The sequence below is a fragment of the Corvus kubaryi genome, unplaced genomic scaffold (assembly GCF_017639235.1).
Source record: "Corvus kubaryi isolate FWS band 111438036 unplaced genomic scaffold, C.kubaryi_AGA036_p1.0 37184, whole genome shotgun sequence".
NCBI lineage: Eukaryota > Metazoa > Chordata > Aves > Passeriformes > Corvidae > Corvus > Corvus kubaryi.
In genome coordinates, this window is record NW_024581051.1 from 2,052,731 (window position 1) to 2,076,857 (window position 24,127).

Here is a 24,127-nt window from a genome sequence, read left to right on the forward strand (position 1 = left end):
AAGAGTAATTTTGTGTGGCATCCAATCCTTTGTGGAGCTGCATCCAACTGCTTTATCAATGAAGCTGCAAAGTGACATGGATGACACTGTAATTTATGGCCTTGAGGTGATATGCTGTAATGGCCAGAAAAAATACAGAGTCTAATATTCTGCTAGTCCCCCTGCTATAATTCAGCATCCTGATAATTCTTACCAAATGAAAGTCCCTGAGGAAATAGGCAAACAAAAGGACTGTCGTTTTAGGCAAACTGTTATCAAAACTACTTCATGTGGTTCAGACTGAAGGGTTTCTCAGCACACTCCAAATCTAGCACTTACATTAGGACCACCTTCATTAAAACTTGGGTCACTTAAAAAGTTTCAGCACGCCCTGGTTATGCCAAACATGACCTGGTCTTGTCAGACTCGTAGGTCTTGGACTGTGTTTTCCTAGTCCTACCACGACCATCTACATTTGCCCATTTCCATTCGATCTTCGGCATCTCTCTGCCTTTACTCTTCACCCGGCAGTGGAGCGGCACTGCCTGGCACCAGGCGGTGCTCAGCCCTGGCAGCACAGATGGCCGGGCAAGCCGCGGGCACGGTGACACGCTGGGGCAGCGGAAGGGAACTCCGCCGCTCTCTCCCACCTGGCCGGCAGCGATCTCCTCCTGCGGGAGTCACCCCCGCTCACCTCCGGGCCGCGCCCCCGCCCCGCCGCCGCCTCGCCCCCGCTCGGTGCCGACCGTGCCGCCTCGCCGCCGCCGGCCCTCCCTCCCTCCCTCACTTCGCCTACCGCCGCTGCCCTCACCCCCGGGAGGGACCGAACCGGACCGGCGGCGGGAGGGGCCGGCGCGGACCCCGACAGTGTGGGGGACGGGAGGGAGGGAGGGGGACGGGAGAGAGAGGGCGAGAGAGAGAGGGAAGGACAGGGGGCTGCTACCCTCCGGGCGGGATGTATGGTAGGGATGGAGGGGGACAGCTCCCCTGCGGGCGGGACGGATGGCGGGGATGGAAGGGGACAGCTTCCCTCCGGGCGGGGCAGGAGAGAGGGATAGAGGGGGCCAGCTCCCCTCTAGATGGGACGGGAGGGAGGGCTGGAGTGGGACAGCTCCCCTCTGGACGGGTCGGGGCGCCTCGCCCGCTCCGGCACGAGGGGCTGCGCCCTGTGACGAGCCCGGGCGCGGGGAGGCCGCGCGGCGGGGCGGGGTGACGGCCGCGGCTCTAATAAGGCCGGGGCTGGCGCTGGCCGAGGGCCGTTCGCCCCCGCCCGCCCCCGAGCATGCAGTGCCTCCCCGGGCTGGTGCTGGCGCTGAGCTCGCTGCTGGGCGCCCTGGCGCTGCTGCAGCTCTCGCTGTACCTGCGGGTGCCGTCCCGCTACGGGAAGCACGAGGAGCGGCTGTGCCGGCCGCGGGGCCGGCTGCCGGCGCGCTGCGCCTGGTTCCTGCAGGAGCTGCCCTCCTTCCTGGTGCCCGCGCTGCTGCTGGCGCTGCGCAGCCCGCCGCGCCTCGAGCCGCTCGGCTGCCGCCTCCTCTGCTGCCTCTTCTGCTGGCACTACTTCTACAGGTACCGCCGCCGGGCACGGCTCCCTGCCGCCTCGCCTCGGGAAACTAAACCAAGGGGAGCCGCGGGAGCGGGCGCGGCCGGAGCCGGGCGGGCGGCGGGGCCGGGGCAAGTCCTGGCTGCAGCATCGCTCCCTCCCGCGTCCCGCTGGCCATCCGCGCCCCTGGACTCCGCTCGAAGCGTAGGGACCGGCCCGGTGGGCATCTCTGCCTCGGCGCGGCCGCCGGGGGAAGGAGCAGGTGGTGCTCGGGTGCCTGAAGCAGGGGAAAGGATGGATGCTTTGAATTGTTCTATTAGGGGGAGAAAAAAAAAAAAAAAAAAAAAAAAAAAAAAAAGAAGGTGTCGCTAAACTGGAGCAAATGTTTGGATTAAACCCATCCAAATATTATATAAAGGTACATAGGAAGAGCTGGCTGCGGGCAGGAGAAGCGCCGCATGTGCAGCGCCGGGAGCAGCGCCGGCCGCCAAATCCAGCCGTGGGAATATGCGAGAGGATGGCCGAGAGCAAAGCCACAGCAGCGCGGCAGCGCACGGCTCTGCCCTCAGCGCGGGGCAGACAGAGGCGCTGCCGGCTTGCTGAGCCACGGCACCAAAGTTGTTTCTTTAGGCTCAATTCGTCATTCTCATTTCACTATCGAACTACCAATTTATGTAGGGTTTTTTTTTTTTTTCCTTTTAATATCTTTTCTTTTAAGAAATCTGGTCTTAACAGAGTCAACGAATGCTGTAACTCTAATTTATTCCGTATTTACTAATCAGGAGCTCAAAAAAAATAGTAGAGTTTTCATCCTGTGTGATAATTTTGAAGAGACATAGCTCTACAATTGTCACCTGGTTCTGCAGTCAGTGGGACTTGTTTCTGGAGAATATCACCAGAATCCATCTTCTGCTCCACTTTCATTTTCTGTGGAGTTCTTTTATGAGGAATTTGAGTTTTGGTTATCTGTTTATGGAAACAAATGGCTTTTATTCACATGTGGCAAGTGCATGTGAAAATGTTATGCCATTATGTAGGAAAGAGCTATGTAATTTCTGAGGCAAAACCTTGACTTGATTTGCCATTTTTCACCACAATTCCTATTTCTGTTTTCTTAGTTTACTTCATAGGAATAGAAAACATTCTTGTAATATTTGATCAGAAATTATTATTTGCTACTCAACCAAAATCAATATATTGAAAATCCAGTTGCAGTATCTCCACAGATAGTTTAGGGATAGAAACTCTAGGCTGTTGTTGAGAAATTTAAAACAGAGAATGGTTTACTCTGCTAAAACACTAGTTTAGACACGTATTTGTTATCACTACCATTGTGTTTGCTGGAGGAGTTAGCTGGAGGACACACCCATAACATATTTGGCTTCCAGAAAGCTAGATATACTGATTATATGTCGTTATACAAAATTTAGTTTCATGTATTCTGTTATTCTCAAGAATTTTGATTGTTTGAGAAACACAACTATCAATGAACACCACTAGACAACTGAAAGAAATGTTACCCTACCAGCAAGCATACATCTATTGAGCCTCTGGCTTCTTTTCCAAATTTACTGCCGGACTTAGGCAAAAGCACTGTGTTTGCGTATGTTTTCTTTCCCAGACAGTTTGGGAATCTTCTCATCTGTCACTGGAGTATACTTTTTTAAACTTACTTTTTGAAGTGAGTAAAAGCCCTCACTTCAACCAACTGTATAAAACCTTTCTTTCTAATACAGCATGTTACTTCAATATTATTCTCACAGTCTGCAGCCCCTTCTCACACAAGCCATTCTGACATTCTACTGAATCATTAATATTTGAAATGTTGTATTAACTATTACTACTACTGTTATCTAAAGAGCAGCAAAATCACAAAATAGAAGTGTTTCTGGCTTTCACCTGACAATACTATGGGATAGGCAGGTTCTTTGAGGGATCCTTGGCAGAATGACCTGTGGGCACACAGTTGTGCTTATGATTAGAACTTTATTGATAACATTAAAGTTTTAACAAGCGGCACAGATAATTGTTATATACAATTTCTAGCAGGTAGGATAATTTATTGTTACAGAGAATTTTTTAGCCATTAGCATAGCTTACAGTTAAACAGAATTTGTGCAGCTTTCTTCTTTTCTAGACTTTTTAGCTGCCTAGACTTTTTAGATACTTGGACCCTCTGAAGGTTGGGTCAAATTCTTAGCAATCAGTAAGTGACAAAACAACTGTAATCTGGATTAAGTCTTTGGGATTTATTCCGTTCTTGGAGGAAGAAGACAACAGTGGAGGAGACATCCCTGACCACCAGGGATTCACGGGTTTTGCCATCCAGCATCAGCTCCAGTCTAAGCCCACTTGCAGCTCCTGGATTTTGTAGGCAGTATCTCATGGGATATTAGACTTCCCTGTTCCATACTGAGTGCTACCACATCCTGGTGACAAGGCTGGTGGGCAAGCTGTCTTATTGCAGTGCTGAAAATGGGGTAGAAAGAAGTGCACTTATGTATTTTGTGCACTTGTGTATTACAGCTGTTTGCCGATAAAATGATGTCGGATAAATCATATTACCGAGGGGCACTGATCACACTGGATTAGAACATTTCATTGCCATATAGTGTTTGAAAAGAGGTTTGGTAGTTTGACATAACAGTCAGGATCTAGCTTGATTTTTTTGGTTTTGTTTTGTTTGTTTGTTTTTTTCAATTTATTACCTTTACTTGGAATAAACTAACAACAGTTTTAAATACTTTTGTTATTAAGCTTGCCTGCAAGGATAATGAGTAAAGCATTAAAATTGCATTTACCTAATGGATGTAGCCTACTGCATTTTCCAACTTTAGAATTTTGAAATGAATAAAGGTGTTCCACCCTTAACTATGAATGTATTTTGTTAATCCACTCCTACTTTTACTACTGATCATCTGATATCTGTACTTAAGAATTCCACTCTGTTTGTATGAAACAGTTTCCTTGTATATTGTTGCAAAATTTAATTAATTCTTTCTCTCCATGGGGAAGATTTTATAACTCCTACTTTTGTCTCATCTACTGTAGCAACCATACATGAGGAAGGGAAGTTTTCATTAGAGGTATGCTCAAAAGGACATTATACTCCATAATGGAGAAACACAGACTTCCAGAAGACTACGGTGCTTAGCTATTCTACCTTCCTTTATGTTCTAGCCAGCTGTGTTTCCCCAGTAGCTTCTTTTAGACTGAAGCACATATTTCGGAGTAACTTCAAGTCTTCTTCTCAAGACGCCAGAAGACGAAAACTCCATCATTTTTTAAGTGGAGAAATCCAGCATTTTCTTTGGTAGTGTTATCTTCTGAATCATTTTACCCTTACTTAAACATGTTTAAAATGTCTTGCTTAAATGTGACTGGTCTTGATTTTCTCCCAGTGGGCCTTGCTCCTTCTCTCCACCCTGTGCTAATTTAAAGCACTCTGTAGTATCCTTCAGTATTTTCTTACCATGATATCACTTACACGGTACTGGGTCATGTTTTAATTTGCTTGTTACAGAGCTGTCAAGTCCTCTGTCAGCATCAGTTTGATCCAGATAATATAGGGGCACATGATCGTGTTTCTGGTGCATTAATTACTCCACATGATATGGTATTTATGCTGAATTTATGGGTTTGTAGTGGATTTATGCCAGTTATAGGGGAACAGACATTACCTGATCTGACACGAGTTAGAGTAGTGCAAACACATGATACTTCATCCAACATGAAAGTGGTCAGGATAAAATTACCTTTTCATAAATTTAGGAACAGGTTTAAGCCAGCATAATTAACTTGTCCTGCTTTTGGACATGGTGTCAAATAGCTACAATATTTTTTATTTGAACTGAGATATCCTAAACTAGATTTATAATGTGACTGGACCACAGCAGACAGCCCTCAATGCAAGACTTTTTTCCCCCCTCTCAGTCCTCAGATAATTTCTGCGGCTTTTTTTCCCTCTCCTCTTTTTCTGTATCCATTTTAAAATGAAGACATCAGTGTGTGATGTATAATACAGTACCAGAGTTGTAGTAGCATGTCTGGAGAGAGCATTGCTTTCCTGTTCCCCCATGCTACTCCGATGTTTACAGACTGGGAAAGCGCTTTTCTGTTTAGAGTCACAGAGGGACATCCTGTGTTTCCACGCTACTTAGAACACTCTGGAGCTGGTGTAACCAGGATTGTAACCAAGGTTACAATCTATCACTCCTTAGGAGTGGTTTTTGTTTGTGTCACTGTATTTCTTTGATTTTAAAGTAACTTTTTTATATGGGCACACTGCTCAGAAGTGCTGTCCTGCCCACATTAATATGCACAGTTGTCTAGAATTTGTGCCATGAGGCAGCTTAATCAGTGATAATTTTGTATTTATTGTCAGGTTCTTGAGGAATATGCTGGAGTGTTGAAACGACCACCCTAATCCTGTTCTGGAAACTGGGTTAATGCCGATGGTGCCTCACTGACAAGGACTTTAGAGGACCTCTCTGCTTACCTACAGGAGCCTTGTGAGCCAGTTCTGGCAGGTGCCATGCCCCATCCAGCCCACTGCTGGCAGAGAAAGGAGAGGGTCACCTGATTGCTGGCCAAAGAGCCAGCCCTCCCCTAGTGCTGCCCAGAACAGAGATTTGCTGCCCGAGAGGATTCAAGAGGGAGGTGGCTGGAGCCAGGAGACCTTCCCTCCATCCTGCTTGTCCAGTGCCCCGTGGTGAGCCATGACAGCAGGATGCTTTCTGCCTTTCTCTGCCACCGCTAGGCAGCAGCCTCTCTCTTCGTGGCTTTCAGGAAGGGCTGAAGGCAGGCTGCTGCTGCTACTGCTGAGGGGAGAAGGAGGAAGGGAGGAATCCCACCCCCGACCTGTTTGGCTGCTCTCCTTAGCCAGCTCTTTGTGTCTCAATGTGCACTTTATTAGGTGAATTTCATCAAATTCAAATGTTCTCTGGTGCTAAAGATAACATTCTTAAAATCTGAATTATTTGGAATCTGAAAAAAATCTAAATCTGAGTTTTCACGACTGTGTTAAATAGTCTCATAGCTTCTTCACTTTCACAAGGTAGGTTCTGTGATGGTAGGGGCCTCCAAAAGTGATGGGGTGGGAAGGCAGAGGAAAGGAAGAAGAAAGTGAGAAAAGAAAGGATTGCCAAGTCTGCCATCTGTATATGCAATCTCTGTGGAAAGCTGGTTAGGAGCTGAAAATGATGAGTGGTGTAAGATGTACGTACAGGAACACTTCTTGTGATAAATTACTTACGAAGTATTTTACTTTGAAATGTGGTTTGTATTACAGCCTTTCGTGCTAGAGGGGCTGTGCTGGGAATGCCAGCGGAAGCCCTCAGGTGGCGGGGAGAAACCCGTTTGCTGCCTTTCCATTTCGCAGTCCAACTTCAAAAACCAAAGGTGGGAAACATAACATGAGGCGATGAGAGGAAGCCTTTGCAATCCAATTCCATATAAATCTTAATGCTGCATTTCCTTTGCCAGTGAGGAAGGCAGGGGGATGAGGCAGCAGAGGAGATGCCACCATGCGCAATGGCAGCAGGGAAGGCCTTGTCCCTCTGACTTACAAAGCTAATCCTGAAGACAAAGGTGTAAAAGACAGGGTGCTGCATTTGCCCCTTCTCTGCTGCCCTTAACAGCTGGGGCACAAGCAATTTAAAGAGGCATTTCAGTTTAAAAGACCACCTAGAATTACATTTACTTATTTATTTTTTTCTCTTGCAACTTTATTTTCAATCAAATCCAATCAAATCTTTGTTTTCTTTTTTACTCTGTTGATATATTAACAAACCAAACTGCTGTTTTCATTTCTGAAGTGCACTGAGGTGAATCTGAAAGACATTAAGTAAGGCTGCTCTTTGAGATGTAGCTCTGATTGGAGGTGACCCATTTGGTGTACTTACTTTTCTACAAATTGAGATATTTCTAAAAAGATCAGGGAATGCATAATTTGGTGGCAAGAGAATGAGAAATGAGGAGCATTTGAAAAGTGCATCCTTGCATAAGTTTTTAACACTTCTTTTGGCCAGTTCCCTTCTCTCTGAAACTAAGCTGGGTGGAGAAAGAAAAAGGCACTCCCTCTCCCCTGGTGCTGCAGAATGCGGTGCCTGCCGGTACTGCCTGGTTGGTCAGGCAGGTGCTGTGTTTACCTGTACATACCTGGACTGGCCTTTTTTTCAAATAGGAGTACCTACTTGTGATCAATAAGAAAAGCAGCTCAAGCCTCCAGAGAAATGCAGATGGATGGAGGCTCCAAATGAGTAAGTCATTTATAAATTAATTTTCTCATAATTTTTAGAGGTATTCTGTATTGGTACATATAGAGTTTTAGTTATGTTTTTTGAAACATGAAGTGGATAAACAGAAATTAGATTAAGTTCGAAGAATATTTATGTATTTAAGTGGTACTCTCCTTGCTAGTAGTGAATATAACCAGACCAGATAATAACCACCAGATCCAACAGATCCAATCCAGAGATTATTTTTTCCCTCCATAGAAATAGCTATTTTATCCTTTGGTCTTAGAAAGTCACCATTATTAAGGGTCAATAACTAAAAGCATTTTTACTGTTGGCCTCTTGAGACCTCTGTCATTAATCTCCCAACAAAAAATATGCAGGTATTTGACAAGTAACAAATCCTGTTCTCTTTTCCTTCACCTTGATGCTTTGGAATAGACCCTGACTAGATTCCTTTTGGCCTTCACCAGTAACACATTTGCATCCTCTCTCCTGCTGTTTGGACTTGGCAGTAATTCTAGATCTGTCAGTGATATCCCTAACAGAGGCTGGCCGTTGCTCTGCCTCTTCTATGTATTCCTTGCTCCCCAGTCATCCCAGTGCATTTCAGTAATGCTAGTATACAATTTCTTCTCTTCCATGAAAATACTAGATTCACTGCTATTTTTATCCAGGTTCCTCAAATAATTGTATTAAAAGCCAACAAAAGTGTCCCTTTATATGCTTTGCCTCAGAATTGTAAAATGCTCATGTCCCCAGTGCTGGTGAGGGGTTTGCTTCCTTGCAGTCCTCTCTAGCACCATGAAATATCTTCCTAATTCTGCCCTCAGAATACTATCTGATTGCCTTCCTAACAATTAGCACAAATAATCCTATCTATACTCTCCTTTCCTACTGGAAAGTGGCTAACATAACAGAAACCTGTCATTTTGCCCACACCAAATTGTACCCATGTGATTTTTCCTTTTGTCTCTCGGTCTGGAAGATTTTCTAAGTTATGACTTTCATCTTTCTTCGCTTCTTTTCAAGACAACATGCCTTTTAGGAGTATCTTTATATCTGCTACTAATTTGTTTGTGCCATTTTGTTATTAGAAAGCAGCTTTAAATGCACTAAAGGAGTATTCATGCCTTCTCTGAGACTTCACTGTTGCTGTCAAATACAAAATGCCTTGGTGGGTGTCAGTCCACCATCAGTCTGCTCTGCAGAAAACTGTCCAAACTTCAGTCCCAGGGCAGAGATCCAAGTCCCAGCCACCAGGACATCACCAAGGCAGAAGAGGGTTTCTCTGATCTCACCCGTGTGAGGCTTGAGCCCACTGAGGAAGTTAAAACACTCGCTATCCTGTGAGCTTAAATCCTTACAAGACGGTAACATTCTGAGCTCCAAACTCCACTGGGCCTCAGTAAGACTGGTGTGGATGTAAAGATCTGGATGTGCATTACTACATTCATGCTGTTGATATCAGAAAAGCAGAGTTGTAAAGGGTTATACTGAGACAGAGAGAGAAAAAACCCTAAATTATATACAGGAGTTTCAATAAAGGTTTTTACTTGAAAATAGTAATGTTTTTACCAAACAAGAAAATGACTTGTTTTAATTAAGAGGTGTCTGTAGTATTCCCTTATTGGGGCTACTCTTAAGTAGGACATAAAAAGCAAGAGAGAAGTGTTAAGGTTCACTGTATAAAGCCAGTAGGAAATTTGTGATGGATCTTGCTCCTTCAAGATCCACAAATCTGGTTTTTTTTGATTTCTTACCGTAATAGAGGCAGCCATTATGGAGGAGGTAGGACTTTTTTACCAAGCCAATAAATATTGTTTGACAAAAGGACACACTTTAATAAGTCCCTCTGAGTACTCAAAACCTTATTTAATTAGGTTATTTGCCAGTTTTATGGTGTTCAGTTAAGAAAAATAAAATAGTGAAATAACCTCCTAGTAGTATGATTATAAATCAGTGCCCATCCCAGACATTGCATATTTCCCTTGATGTAAGTTATATTCTTGGTATCTCCTTCAAAATGAAAGTAATTTCGGTCAGGATGGATTATGATAAAGAAATACTTTCAAACTTAAATCAAGAGACTATTCGTAAGTTATACACCTCAAAATGTCCTTCTATGTCTAGAAACTGATTTAAATGTGGCAGGTGAATTGGTCAGTAAGGTGATCCTTACTGAATTTGGTCAAATAATTAAATACACGTATACCTACACCCATTTGAATGTAAGAGCTGTGTTACTCTTTGCTGACCACTCAGCTGACATTCTAATTATTTTTGCAACATCTCATTGTTACAACAATAGCAATGAGATTATTTTGTTAAAAAACTCAACAAAACAAAACCAATTAAAACTGAGTTAAAGTATTCCACGCAGGAAAATGGGAAAAGTCAACTCATAAGAAGAAAAAAAACAATAGCTTTTCCTACAGATCCAAATTTATTTTAAGAGCCAGCTAAGTTCTACCTAGCTGTGAACTTTTGAAGCACCAGTTGCTACCCTTTTAATACCTAAGGATGGGCAGAAAGTTTCACCATTCCTAGAAACGTGTAGCCACATGTGACCTTCAACAACAATGAAAAAAGGTCCTGTTTGAAGGAAGCTGGGTTTGACTTCCTCCTTCTTAACGACTCTTTATAAACATGTAGTAGAGTAGCAACACCCACAGTCAGCTTTAGCCAGACATAAGATACCATTTTGCTTACAACAGTGCTAGACCAACTTAATCCAACACCTGCCATGCTGGGAGACTGCCTCCCAGAGATGGCTCTGGAAAATGTCACCTTAGCAAGGCTGTCTTCAAAGAGATGTGTTGTCTGCTAGAGAAAGAGGGTTAGCCTAGGTGAGATGCTAAGGAGCAGATCAGTTGCCAGGCAGGGATGCAGATCATGAGGCAGAGTGACAGCCTGCAGCACTCTGATGTACTGTAAAGATGGGCTGGGTGACTTTCCTACAAAGCCAAGTCTCCTTGGTCTAGGTTGTCATGCCACCCTTCAGGGTGGGCTGGAAGGCTACAGAGAGCTCTGAATAAGTTAGCTGGGCTACCCAAAGAAGTATAGTCACGTTAGCAGGGTCTCCTGCTAGAGATGCACATGGAAATACCTCTAGACAGTGTGGTCCTAAGAAAACCTTCCAGTGACTCCTGTCACACGTCTGGGGTAGGACAATGCATGGACCTCTATAAAACTTCTGTTCCTCCTGAGAACAGGAGAGGAAGAAATGTTGAGAAATGACAGAGGGGAAGAAAAGTACTTACATTATGCTATTGAGGCATTTTTTGCCTGTTTGCTTCTCTTTCAGACCTTTTTTTAAAAAAAAAATTATTAAAGCTTTCACATTTTAAAACTCGGCCCAGATTAGGGTTACTAAAGTGAGACACGTCTCTGGCTCTTCCTAGGGAATGCAATTTAAACTTGGCGGAGTTGTCTGAGAAATGCATTTCCTTTGCACTATTAGCTCCACTTTACCTTCTTTGGTGATGAAAGAAAAAAGTACTTTAAAAACAAATCCCCATCTTCCCAATAAATATGCCAAATTCCACAGGGGATGGTGAGAAGGTATTAATTTCTGTTTCCTCTGGCTCTTGTTTCAGTTGCCTTTGGTTATGGTCAGTCAATCAATTCTTCCCTTTGTTTAGTTCAGTGCTCATTCTGATCTCCTTTCCACAATACAAATGAAAAGGAAAAAAAGTGGCTGGCTAATAGCAAATGAAAAAAAAAAGAATATTTTAAATTAAAAGTATTTCAAACCTATTTGGTGTTTAATACCAAAATGGAAACATTTGAGAAACGAATATGCTGGTACAAATGTATACTGAGTGTAATTTGCTGATGGATTGTGACTTGCTGAGGCAGCTTGTTAGTGCACCAAGCCCAACAATTCTGTTCTTGGTGTCCTTTTACAAAATGCATAATAATTGAAGTACAGTGTTTTGTTCCTATATCTGCAAAACCGGGAGAAAAGATCGACGCTTTTAATGATTCAATGCCTTTTTACCAGAAGAATTCTCCTTTGTTGGTTCTGTCTGGATGCTGGTAGTCACTGGGAGATCCCAGATTTTCTAGTGACATTTTCAGAAATAATGGAAGAAAACCAAGAGGAGTAATGAAGTAATTTATAAACAAAATTGCAAAACACTTTCGAAACGTGGCTGCTATTGCAGTGAATTTAGAAGAGCAAAAATTTTTGCCTTGCAGTCAAGCCTACACAATTCTTCTCTACTAATTAAAACCAAATACCCTTTTTAAGGTCCTATTCCTTTTCTTTTTCTTCCTTTGCTTTCCAACCACTTTTATGAAATATAGCATGTCTAATAATATCTGTATGCAATGTGAAGAGGACTAAGCTTTATTCCTAAACTGTATTTATCCTTATTTTGCTAACTGCATAGCATGCTTAAGATTTATATCAATCAATGAGGCATTACTGACTAGTTCTAGATGGTCAGAATGACTAGTTCAGGTGTTTATAATGTTGGAACTGAGTGTTAAACAGCTCAGATCCCTTAAATTTATCCAAGGTTAAATGCATCATGGTTTTGGGTTTTGTTTTTCAGCAATGACTGACAGTGATGTAGAAGCAGCACTTTATTTTTAGTCTTTCCCATCAGATATACATACTTCTGAAAATATTTTTTCCTATAACCTCCTTTTATTCAAATGCAGTTGCAAGCAATTGAGCTATTCTGACCTGCCACCAAGGTTTCAATCTGAAATCTGTATTTAGCTCTGTGGCTGCAAGTCAAGTGCAGTTGCTGATTCCTTTGACTGTTCTGCAAGTGCTGTCATCCATGGTGTCAGCCTTCCTGGCACAGCAAGTACCACTCTGGAGCTTTACTCATAAATGCTGGTGTTAAGCAACTGCTAATCTATTCTAGGGAGTTTATCATCTTTGAGATGTTCAGTTTGTATAAAATGTTAGATGAGTCATGAGACATTATGAAACCCTGAAGGCATCACGCTGGATTAGAGCAGAGGTCCTTCACAGTCAGCAGTCTGTCTTGGCAGAAGCCAGTGTAAGATCATTCAAAACAAAATGCAGTAAATGATGGTCAATTGTCCTCAGCAGCTGCTACTTTCTGCCTCTCTTCAATGGAATATAATTTATCCCCTTAAATATAAAAATTAATATTAATTCCAAACCTTTGTCTTCTCTTTATTAAAGAACCTGCCTTTGTCTGTAATTTCTGATTATCCGCCTTCTCTCAGTCCTACCAATCTCTTTACTTGAGTGGTTTTTTTCTATATTACCTTTAACAGAAATTTAATTGCATTCACACTATCTTCCTCTCAGTGTTATGACAACTGTTGATCACAGCTATTCAGCTGTCCCAAATAAATTATTTTCTAGTATTGTGTGTTATTTTTTACCTCAAATAAGTTTATTCTTATTAATCTTCAGTATAAATTCAGCAGCCCCCATGGTTCAGTATGGCAGTCTCTTACAAGTCTCTTCTCATTTTGCCACTGAATCCTACCGCATTTCTGATGCTTTTGGCATTAAATCAGTGCTGCCCAGACATTCTCTTTCCCATTGACCTTCTTCTCAGGAACTCCTTGAAACCCAATTATGGTGCCCTCTGTTTCAGGGTTTCCTCAGTCCTTCTCCCATCCCCTGATTAGATGTGTGCCTCTATCTCTTGCCCAAGAAAGATGAGTTTGCTCCTGCCAGAAGTCTTCATTCAGCCCTGGACCTCATACTAAGAGACCACATGGAAAGACTGTCCCTACAAACAGGCTTCAGGTTGGATGAATCTTGGAAGCGAAACACAAACATCCCAAGGGTTGTAGATTGAGCCAATTTTTTTAGACAGTACCCTCAGAAATGAACCTGATATGGCAGGTTTAGTATCATTTTATACAGCTGAATCATAAGATTTTAAATAATATATCTTTCTTGTTCCTTGAATTATAGCCATCAAAAGTTTGTTCAAAGATCTTTACAGGAACATGGAAGCAGGGTATTTTGCATGTGGAAAAATATTGCTCTCTTGGAAAGGAGACCTCATTCCAACTTTGTTTTTGTCATCACTAGATAAATAAATCTTCATGATTAAAATAAAAAGGTAGTTCTCTTGCTCCCCTCACTGACTCTGTTCAATGATTTAAGATGAACTTACAAACTGGGCCACGGTTCAGGAAGTGATTACAGTTATCTGATGGTTTCAGGTTGTCCCAGTGATGCAGAAATGAGGAACATTCCTGCCCCCACCAGGAAGATGTGCCCTGCAGCTGGGGTCACCCAGTGGCAAACACAGCCACTACACATCCCTCGCACTGGTGGCTCCTCAGGCAGCTGTAGCTGGACATCAGCTCCAGAAAAAGAGCTCAGCTCCTGAACTTATGGCTTCCTTATATCAGGAGATGGAATACAACAGCAATACAGGAGATGAGACCTGCTGTCTGTCCTCCAGCTGCAGTGGGTGTTGCCAGAGGCTTAATGGGCAGTCCGTGATTCCTGCCTGCCGGCACTGCTGGTGCGTCACCTGCGGGTAGCCCAGATTTTGTTCCCGAGTCTGTGACAGAGCATGTCTCGCTGTGCAGACCCTAATAAAAGGGACACGGTCCACCCTGCACAGTACAAATAGCTGCTAATAGCTTACTTTTTGTCCGAATATTCCTGGCTGATGACCTTCTCAGGCTGTTGCAGAGTAAGTGGGGAAGGGAAGGGCAAAGCATCTCAGGGTAGGATGTTTGAGGAAGGAATATGATGGGTGAGGAGGTTCTACCTGCATTGTGATGCTGGGGCATCTGTAGATATCATAATGAAGGAAGGCTAAAATGCTTCATTTCACTTTTGGAAGTATTTTGGAGTCTTTTGTTTTACGTTCCCTTTAAACTGATAGCAAATTAACCTGCTGCCCAGAACTGAACATTTACCCATTACATTTGTTTAAACCCAGTCTGGGGTAACTGAAAATTTTTAATTGGCCACAGAAAAATTAGGTGCCAGATTGTGTACTGGTGTGGACTTGACAGTTTTCTCCTATAAATATTCAATGAGAATTCGTGTAACACAACTCAAAAATTGTAAAAGTTTAAAATTACCTCAGAGTGCAATTCACAAATAACATACAGGATGGGGCTCAGAAAATACGTGCAGACTTCAGCAGCAGATGTCTTTGGGACACATAATTTGACATCCATAACTCTCCAGAATAATTAGAGGCTTTGTTTAAGGCATCACAGCCATCCCAAATAAAAGTCCATCATGTCTGTGAACAACTTGAGCCTTTGTCCAAGTGGTCAGGTATGCCAAGGGTGCCAGCAGCCCCCTGGTGATGTGATTCCAGTGACAACCTATGGCAAAGACTCCTATGATGTTAACTGTTGGTGCAAATAGAACTGGTCTGTGTAATCTCCCCAGGTTTGGACACCAAACTTTTCAATCTGTGCGCAAGGCAGATTGAAAGTAAATCCATGGTTTGATAGCAGGCAAATCCTTTCATGTCTGACTGGTCAGTAGTTAGTGTAACACAAACCACATAGTTTCTCTTATCACCTGAGATACCTGTATTTGTACAAATAAGAAAATGAAAACATCCCCATAAGGAAAGAGGTGCAGCAGTCTAGAGAGCTGTCCTCTGACTTAGAGAGGTCTTTGTTTGAGAAGGTACCAATAAGGGGGTGAGAACTGCAGACAGCACCTCAGCAAGGAGTTTTCAGGGAGTGAGAAAAGGGACTGCAACATGGGCCCTCGATGGAGCAGGGTGTCTCACCTACTGCATGACCTCTGCAGCAACAGCACAACACCCACCAGTCTGTGGAGTGTTTTCAGTGAGCTGGGAGGGCCCTGAGGGAATCACCCTCACGGGAGGGCCTGGCTGCCTGCCCTGACCTCAGCCACCAGTCCTCCTCACCTCTTGTATGTCTGGGTGGGACAAGAGGAACCAGAGCATGTGGAGCCCAGACTGTGGGGAAGTGGTTCTCAGGCACTGTTTGGCATGTTGGTTCATCCTCACCAGGGATTCAGGGAAAGCCCTGCCCCACATTGTCCAAGGAGAACAAAATATCCCTGCAGGGACTCAGAGCATTCCTGGTCAGGAGAAGTCCATAGCTCTCTTCTGGAGGCTGGCCAGGATCACAGGGGAGGGGCCAGGGCATTCAGACCATGGCCCAGCATGAGTAGTACAAAGGCGGGTTATGGCCAGCACCTGCCTTCAAGGAGAAAAGCACCACATCAGCCCTGCCCACCTTGCAATCTTTCTGATTCCCAGTTCTTTGTTCATCCTGGTTAAACCCAGAAGAAGGCCCGGGGGCAGAGGCATAGATGGGCAGACACAGCAGGAGGCTGGTGACCCAGAGTCTCGGAGGGAGCCAGGTGTGCCCCATCCTTGGCGCCCTTGACTCAGTTGCCCCAGGTGTAAAACACCCTGAGTTTCCAGAGTGAAAAATGAGCTGCTACTGTCTGACCTACTGCATCTAGACCCTGGAGAGGAGAAGACACAGCAGGAGCATAAACATCTCTGACTGACAAGCCGTTGGAGGACTAACAACCTACTCTTAGTGCATTGTAATAACATTTGTGAAAAGATTTCCACCTTCTTTGGAAAGAAGAGCAAACACATACTACTCTCCCTTGGTTTAGGTGAGGGTCTCCCAAGTTTTCAAGAGCTGGACTAATACCTTTAAGATGAAAATTGATGCAATGACAAATGATTTTCTCTTCAAAACCTGCTCTTTTGGAAAATAAATGATGGGGAAGAAAATGAATAATTCATTATTCATTCATTGAAAAAGAAGCTGTTGGCAATGGTTTAGTCAGATGCAGTGCCTTTGGCTGGTAAAGATAATAAAGGAGTAATGAATTAGTCATCAATACTGCACTGAAAGTAAAAGGTCAAATTTGTCATTGGACTAAAACTAACAGGCCAGATTTGTTCTGTTATTCTAAAATGGTGGTCTTCAGGCCCTCTTTGATTTTTACACTGCAAAATAGTTCCAGTAGAGTTGCAGACTCTTCCATGGAATATTTAAACCTATTAAATGCTCCCGCTTTATGTCTGTTGATTTTTCAAATCTCATCAGGAATAGTTTGTGCACCCTCAACTAGCCATGTAGTACAACCTGACAAGTGCTGTAGTAAAATAAATACTCAGGGCATTGTTCTTATACAGAGAACTGAATCTGGCCTCTGGTTTTGCAGACCCACGGAGATATCCTTTGGGAACACATTCCACAACAAAAATTCTTGGATGAAATCCTGACTTGGATTGTCCAAACTGCTATGAAGCAGGACTACAGTGATACCAGGAATTTACTGCCTCAACAACTAAACAAAGCTGATGCCTCCTGGCTCCCCTGCCACTGTACTTTTACTTTGTATGCAGATTCTTTCTGTCCTGCATCCACTCCATGCTAGAGAGGTCTGTGACCTCCTGTTACTGCAGGATAAACCACCTTTCAAGGGCCTATAACCTCTATCCTGCAACAGCAGCATCAGGAAGCAGCATGGAAACAATCAGCTTTTCTGGGACCTGAGAAATTTCTGTTTGCATCAGCTGTAAAAACTCAGAGTCTCTTAAACCTAACTGGTTTTGACCAAGGACAAAGCACCAGTCTTACTCAAATCTGCTGTATAAATTCACCTCCTAAACTCACTTTGTGTGGTTTGCATCATTCCCTCTTCTATACAATTTGCTGTCTCTGAGCCTTCATTTGCAAGTTTCACACTTTTTCTCGTAACTGTTCAGGTCCAATTCGTCAATATGACTTCAACAGCCGATCAGAATGCTAAAGCTGGCCTCGCTTACTCACAGCTGCAGCATCACATTCCCAAAGGGAAAACCCAGTGATTATTGGTAACATTACTCCAAAGAGCATTCCTTTCTTCTGTAATAAATATGACAAATGTGATACCACTATCTGAAGAATATTTTCCATACCTCTTACGTTTCTCTATATGTAGAAATATTGAGCACTTTTGCATCACAGCTGCCTTAATTGCTGGAAATCTGTCTTACCTTGCTTTGGAAAGCAGTGAATACATTAACATGTTGCTGCTTGTACTCTGCTTACTCACTTCCAGACATAGTGTGATTTAATCTAGATTTATAATATGATGACATTTTATGCCTCAGCTTACTTAAATTGACACTGGCAACATGGGATGTGAATTACTTATTAGCAATGCTTATATACTGGTATGATGAGCAACATCCAAAGGCCAAGAGGGCAAAAGAAAGAAACTAAGAGTGTAGATTTTACCATTTACAGAACCTAATTGGCCAGGTAAGAAAGCACTTACTAAATACGAATATAACGTCTTTGTTTTACTCTCCCAGGGATGATGTGGATTGTCCAAAATGTCAAGAGGGATACTCCCACCTGAAGCAAACATATATAAAAATTAAAACTGTACAAGCACCAATTATTTGCTTCCACAGATGTTAATGCTACTGTTAGCACAGCTTTTGTCTAAGAAAGACCTAGGTGCTGTAGCTGCATGGAAATCTTGGTGTTTCGCATATTAAACTTAGGGCTTTAGCTCTTCTTATTTTAAAGGAAAGTTTGAAAGCATGGAAGGGAGGCAGGGACTGGAGGCAAAGCAGCTCCCCAAGCAGGCAAAAGCATTGCTCTGCCTCTACATCAAAGTGTCCAAGCAGAGCAGGGCAGAGCTTCTATGAGTTAGAGATGCATAGGGTTCTCTTTCTGAGTGAAGTGGGAGAGGCTGGGAAAGGGAATTGCATCTTAAGCTGTATACTGCAGGGGGTGAGAGAGCCAAAGGGGTGTCAACACTACCTTCTACTCTCTCTGCCACCATGGGTTCAAGCCCTCAGGCATTGGTCTTGTAGTGGGATCAGGAATGTCTTCTCCATAACGAAGCACCTCCTTGATGCTCGTGGCACAGTACTACTCGTTTGGAGAATCAATATTGCAATTGGTACTGCCCCTCACAAACATCAGTGATGTCTGAACATCATTGTGCCCCTGTCCCTCCACAGCAACCAATCTTCACTTGGCCCACCAGAGCATTAAATCACGTCTTAAAATGAAAATGTTTGTGGGCACAAATTCCTCATTTTCACCAAAAAGCGTGGAGAAAGATACAGAGACATTCTCAAAGCATCAGTGAATCTGGATGAGCTTACTAATTTCCCACCTTGTGTGCAGTCCTGAAGGACCAGAAAAAGACACGTATCTGTAGTACTTCATGCTCCCATTAATAACTGATCTTATATTGCTGCAGTTCTTTTCAATTTTTTTTGTCTTTATTGACCTATTTTCTATTTTGCGCTTTGTTCAAGTTTTTTTCCCTACAGCAGAGAAATTGCAAATACAATGTTATCATGAGCAATGTGCTGACTCTGTTTTCTTATCTACCTTAGGACATTTATTTACCCTTTCTTCACTAGAGGCAGACCTTTCCCACTGCAATTGCTTTTCTTTGGCATGTTATTCTGTATCTATAATGGCTTCCTCCAGGGGTACTACCTGATTTACTGCGCTGAATATCCAAACGATTGGTGCACCGACATCAGATTTACATCAGGTAATTACAGCTGCAGGATTCTCAAGATCTAATCTCCAAGCAATTTGTAAGCATTTTGAATTATGTCTTAATCTTCCGTGAACATGTGAGTCAAATCTGTTGTGATGGAAATCAGCATAATACCTGCCTGCTGGCCCAGATAAAACAAGTAAATGTGCAGCAACCTTTTTTTTTTTCTGCTAGGCAGCCACCTTTGAAGGTATATGATGTGTTAGTCTCAAATCACAAGTCTTGTTTTACTGACACCACTCCAGAGCCTCCTGCTGCTAGGGGCCATGGAGATGCAATCTCAGGCCCCAGGTGCATGGGGCTGTGCCCTTGCTCAGCCAGAAGCGTGCACCCAGCAGTGGCTGTGTGCAAGAGCAAGCTGTGGCTTTCTCTTCCCTGCCAGGGAGCTTTGCACTTGATGCAGCTATTCTGAGTGGGAGAGAAAAGGAGGGCAAAACCCCAGCATGAATGAGGCTTTAGGGACAAAGAGCTCTTTTTTCTCATGTAAGGCACAGGGGAAGATTAGAGATCATGCACGGTCTGGTTGTATGTTAATACGATTCCTTTATATTCCGTAACTTAATAGCCTAGCTGAATTTCACCCTGTAAAATCCCTCAGAGAATAACTGAACAAGAGCAGTTGGATGGCATTACAGATTTGGTACGGTAGAGACAGTGTTTTTTAAATGTAAACATAGAAATGAGGATTAATGTGGAGGTTAGAGGAAATGTTTTGGATAAGACAAGTACAAACTAACCATGTCTGTACCCGGTTTCAGACCATGGATGAAAGTTCAGTCTTTTCAGACAGCATCACATATTAAAAATTCTGGACGTTGTTTAGAAAGACCTCCCATACCCGACAAAGAAAACACCACATCACTTAATTTGCATGATAAATAAAATATATATTTAATGTGGAAAAAAAAGGAAAAAGAAAATCAGCATTAGCACTGTTTGAAATATTAAAGAAAAAACAAACAGTATATTCTTCCTCTACAGACTCTTACCAACTTTCTGTTACTACTGAAAGTGTTGAGGTTTTATCAGTATTTAGTCTTTTATCTATACATTGTAGTGCGCACACTATTTTTCTTGCTTTCCAGTCATTGTCAGAGGTGGTTTTCTCAGTGTCCAACGTGGCATGAAATGTAGGGCAAGTAACCTGCAGAGTTTCTCAATCCAATGGCCCTAGTTTTCCAGTTAAATGGAATCTGGTCAATGAATCAGTCTGGCCAGATAACGTCAGCATCCTTCAGCGAGTACCTGCTTTCCATCCACGCCCATAGCTCTGTCCAAGCAGCCTCACTGACAGTGGACTGAGAGGTGCTGAGATGCAGGTCCCTTTCCCGGCCACAGAGAGGTGCTGGATAAGTTTGTGTCTCTGCGCTCCTCTTTCCCCAGCAGTAAAATGCGACTATTGGTACTTGCCCACAGCTCAGTGGTCACTCTGCAGTAATGTCCACAGCTGTGGCCGGTAGTCATCAGACAGCAGTGTCCACGGGTACTTTGTGTCTCCCCTGAGAGTTCAATAAATGGTGACTATGGCCACCTGGGAAGTACAGCTGAAAGCGCTCTGGTGTCACAGTCACCTCTGCTGCCCCTGTTCAGAAGCTTTCTTGGTAGCAATGCATCATCTGACTTCAAAAAGAATCCACCCACCTCACATTATGACCCTATCTGTCTGTTGCAAAGACAAACCTCACTCATGAGCTTGAGTAGGGATGTCTAGACAGAGCTGTCTTTCTAATCCATTTCTTGTTGGTTTCTCAGGCCTCCTCTTATTTCTGCTGGGAATGGGAATCAACATTCACAGTGATCTCCTGCTGCGTCAGCTGAGGAAACCCGGGGAAGTCACTTACAAGATTCCTCAAGGTATATTCTTATCCCCCACTTCCTTGAAGGAAGTAGAACAACAAAATAGATAATGTTTTCTGACTGAATTCACAGGAGAGCAACAATAATAGCAGAGAAGCTGGTCTTGCACAGGTACTTGGTTCAGGTGCCCCTCTCAGCTGCAGGGATTGGTGTGAGCTGGCTGCAGACAGTCCAAGGGAAGCAGCAACAGTATCTGGAAAACATGAACTGTGAGGAGAAGTTTTAGGAAATGGGCTGGTAATTCAGAGAAGATTGAAGTGGGACACAGGAAGAGGATTTTTACTTTGTAAAAGGCAGCTGCAAAGAAGGAAATAGTCTTCTCCTTGCCCAGAAAGAAATAGTAGTGGACCTCTTAATGTGCAAAAGGTGGATTCAAAGTGTAAACTTTAGGGGAGAATAGTAACACCAAGGGTGCAAGGTGCTGAATTGTCTTTCCAGGAAATGTCTAGCTCTGTAGAGCAATATGGATGGGGATCCAAGAGTTTCTTGGGCTTGGTGTTGACTCCTTGTGCTGGCTTGTTATGGACGGTGATATGTCTCTTCCAGAGTTTCTCACCTTCAATACTTACCTGCCTCTTGTAAATGTTGCGAAAAACTGAGATCCAGATTTTGCATTCCCCAAAGGTAGCGAAGTTGAAAAATATTTTTAGGGCATACGAAGAATTTACTAATGTTAATTATTGTAATTTAAATCTAAAAATGGTCTTTCTTCAGTTATTTTCCAAATGAAAATAAATTATTGTGAAAGCTGGAAGCCTCTGAGTCAGAATCATCCTTGATTCTTGTATTCATACGAGAATTTTGAGCAAGATCCCCCTTTGGCATAGCTCCACTGGCTTCAGGGAAGTGCGCTTAGGTTGCTGATACGGGCTCTGAATAAGAAAGGGAATGTATTCTGCTGCTGACTTTATGTGAAAAAACCTTCCATGTGCAGGAGATGACTGTAAAAATTAAATATTTTGTCTGTTGCTGCAGGGGGATTGTTCACCTATGTTTCTGGAGCCAACTACTTTGGAGAAATTGTGGAATGGTTTGGTTTTGCCATTGCAACCTGGTCCCTACCAGCCTTCGCCTTTGCCTTTTTCACTCTTTGCTGCATTGGTCCACGTGCTTATCATCATCACAGGTATCAGACTGTTCCTTGCCATATGCTGCTACTTCCTCTTGGAAGGCAGTTTGCAAAATGCCAGGGGAGAGCAGAGCCAGGCTTTGGGATAAAACTGACATGTAATACTATGTACAGGAAGTGTACTGGCTTATTTGTGTAAGACAGGCAGTCAGCTGGAGCCCCTGTCAAGTGGGCCTGGCCTGTCATTTAATCTGACGTGTCATTTAAGTGAGCTGCATCACTGCTTCCGCCGTGTTAAAGCCTCTTTTTACTGAGCCTCATAAATGTGAGCCTTTCCTAGGGTTTCCCTTGCAACCTCTGCAGTCCTTTGGAGTAGATATAGTCCCCAGCTCTGAATTCCTAAAATTTCTACTTTAGGCCTGTTAGAACCCTAACAGTATTATCAGTTAATTAAATAACCAGGTGTAAATCGTTTCTGAACTGCTCTTTTGCAGAGTAACACACCGAGATAACAAAGCAAGGCAGTTTGGAACAGTTTTAAGGTTCCCCAGCAGAGCTGTATTGAAACTGTGCAGTTTCCCTCTATGTATGCAGGTTCACTGTCTGCTTATTTTCTTTCAGGTACTATCTCAAGACATTTACGGACTATCCAAAATCAAGGAAAGCCTTGATTCCTTTTATTTTTTAATGACTGAAATATGGACTCTTTGTTTTGTTTTTATAGGATTTTTTTTCAATTCCCAGTTTTAATGCTAGGTCTGACTATAATTAATTGTATAGATGATAACCCAGGACTGTAACAGACAAGACGGTAACTCAGAATGGAAGTTCTTGTTTTTATTTAGAGGGGAAATTGCAGATAGTTGTGGGCAAAAGGACTCCCCAAGAAACTTATCTGCTTCTCAGTTCAGCTCTATCTATGGAAAATAAATATGTAAGTGCATTGACATCAGAGAGAAAACATTGGCTAAATGTTGTTGCAGAAAAGTAGAAAGTAAGCCCATTACTCTGGAGAAAGTTTTCAGCAGCCACTCCAATTTATAGCACTTCTGCTACTGCTTCTTCCTGCCTCCATGCTGTAGCACGTGCCCTCGCTCTGCTGGCAGTACCCTACATGTTGCCACACTTTAAACCAGAGAGGGGGGTCTCATTTGCCCCGAAAAATTACTCAGCCCATTATTTTTCACCTAAAAGCCATCTTAACTCCCAGAAACACCATGTAACGAGGGAATTTGTGCTGGCACAAGGCTGGGAGCAGTGTGCCATGGCACAGAGGTGAGGTGAGGTACATGGAGATGGAAGCTGGCACTCACAAGCACGATGTCTGTGTTCCTTCCTTGAGCAATACTTTCCTCACTGTCAGATGATTAATCTTCAGCCATCAGGGTTTGTTTTTTAAATGTACTTTGTTATAGCAATTGCAGCTCCATTAGCATTTATTTTGTCTTGCAAATCCAGATCTGTTTTTCAGAATAAAAATTTTGCCACTCAAAACCACTCAGTTGTTGTTCATAAAAAGATTTCAGATGGTGATGTATGACAAAAATTAAAACAAATAAAAAGCTCTGTGTTGAAGAAAATGTTCTCTGACATTGGAAGTACATTTTGTCTATGGAGAATATTTTCAGAAACTCTTATTAGGAAATGATGCAGAGATATTATTGAATTTTTACAGAAAAACAGAATACCCCTTCCTAATTTCAGGGTAGTTAGGAATTTTCCAAAAAGTGTCATTAACCTCAATAGGAAGAGATGTCCTCTTGGATGCTGATAGTTTTAGTTACCCTTTAGAGCATAAAATCCTGCTAAGAATTATGCTGAGCAGCTGAAAAGAAAAAGACCAGACTACACACATGAAGCATACTACCTGCTGCTGGAGTAACCTGATTGATTGTATGCAATTTTCTCCAAAACACAATAAAATTTATATGAAACATGGA

At 42.9% G+C, this 24,127-nt stretch overlaps 1 protein-coding gene across 1 annotated transcript; it reads left to right on the forward strand.

Annotated features, from left to right (window-relative positions):
• Positions 1–1,216: 1,216 nt before the first annotated feature.
• Positions 1,217–24,127, forward strand: SRD5A2 (steroid 5 alpha-reductase 2). The gene is made up of 5 exons (XM_042022037.1): positions 1,217–1,545; positions 19,089–19,252; positions 21,014–21,115; positions 22,094–22,244; positions 22,809–24,127. Exons 1-5 carry the CDS (start codon positions 1,262–1,264, stop codon positions 22,873–22,875), a joined length of 768 nt encoding a protein of 255 aa, XP_041877971.1. The 5' UTR covers positions 1,217–1,261; the 3' UTR covers positions 22,876–24,127.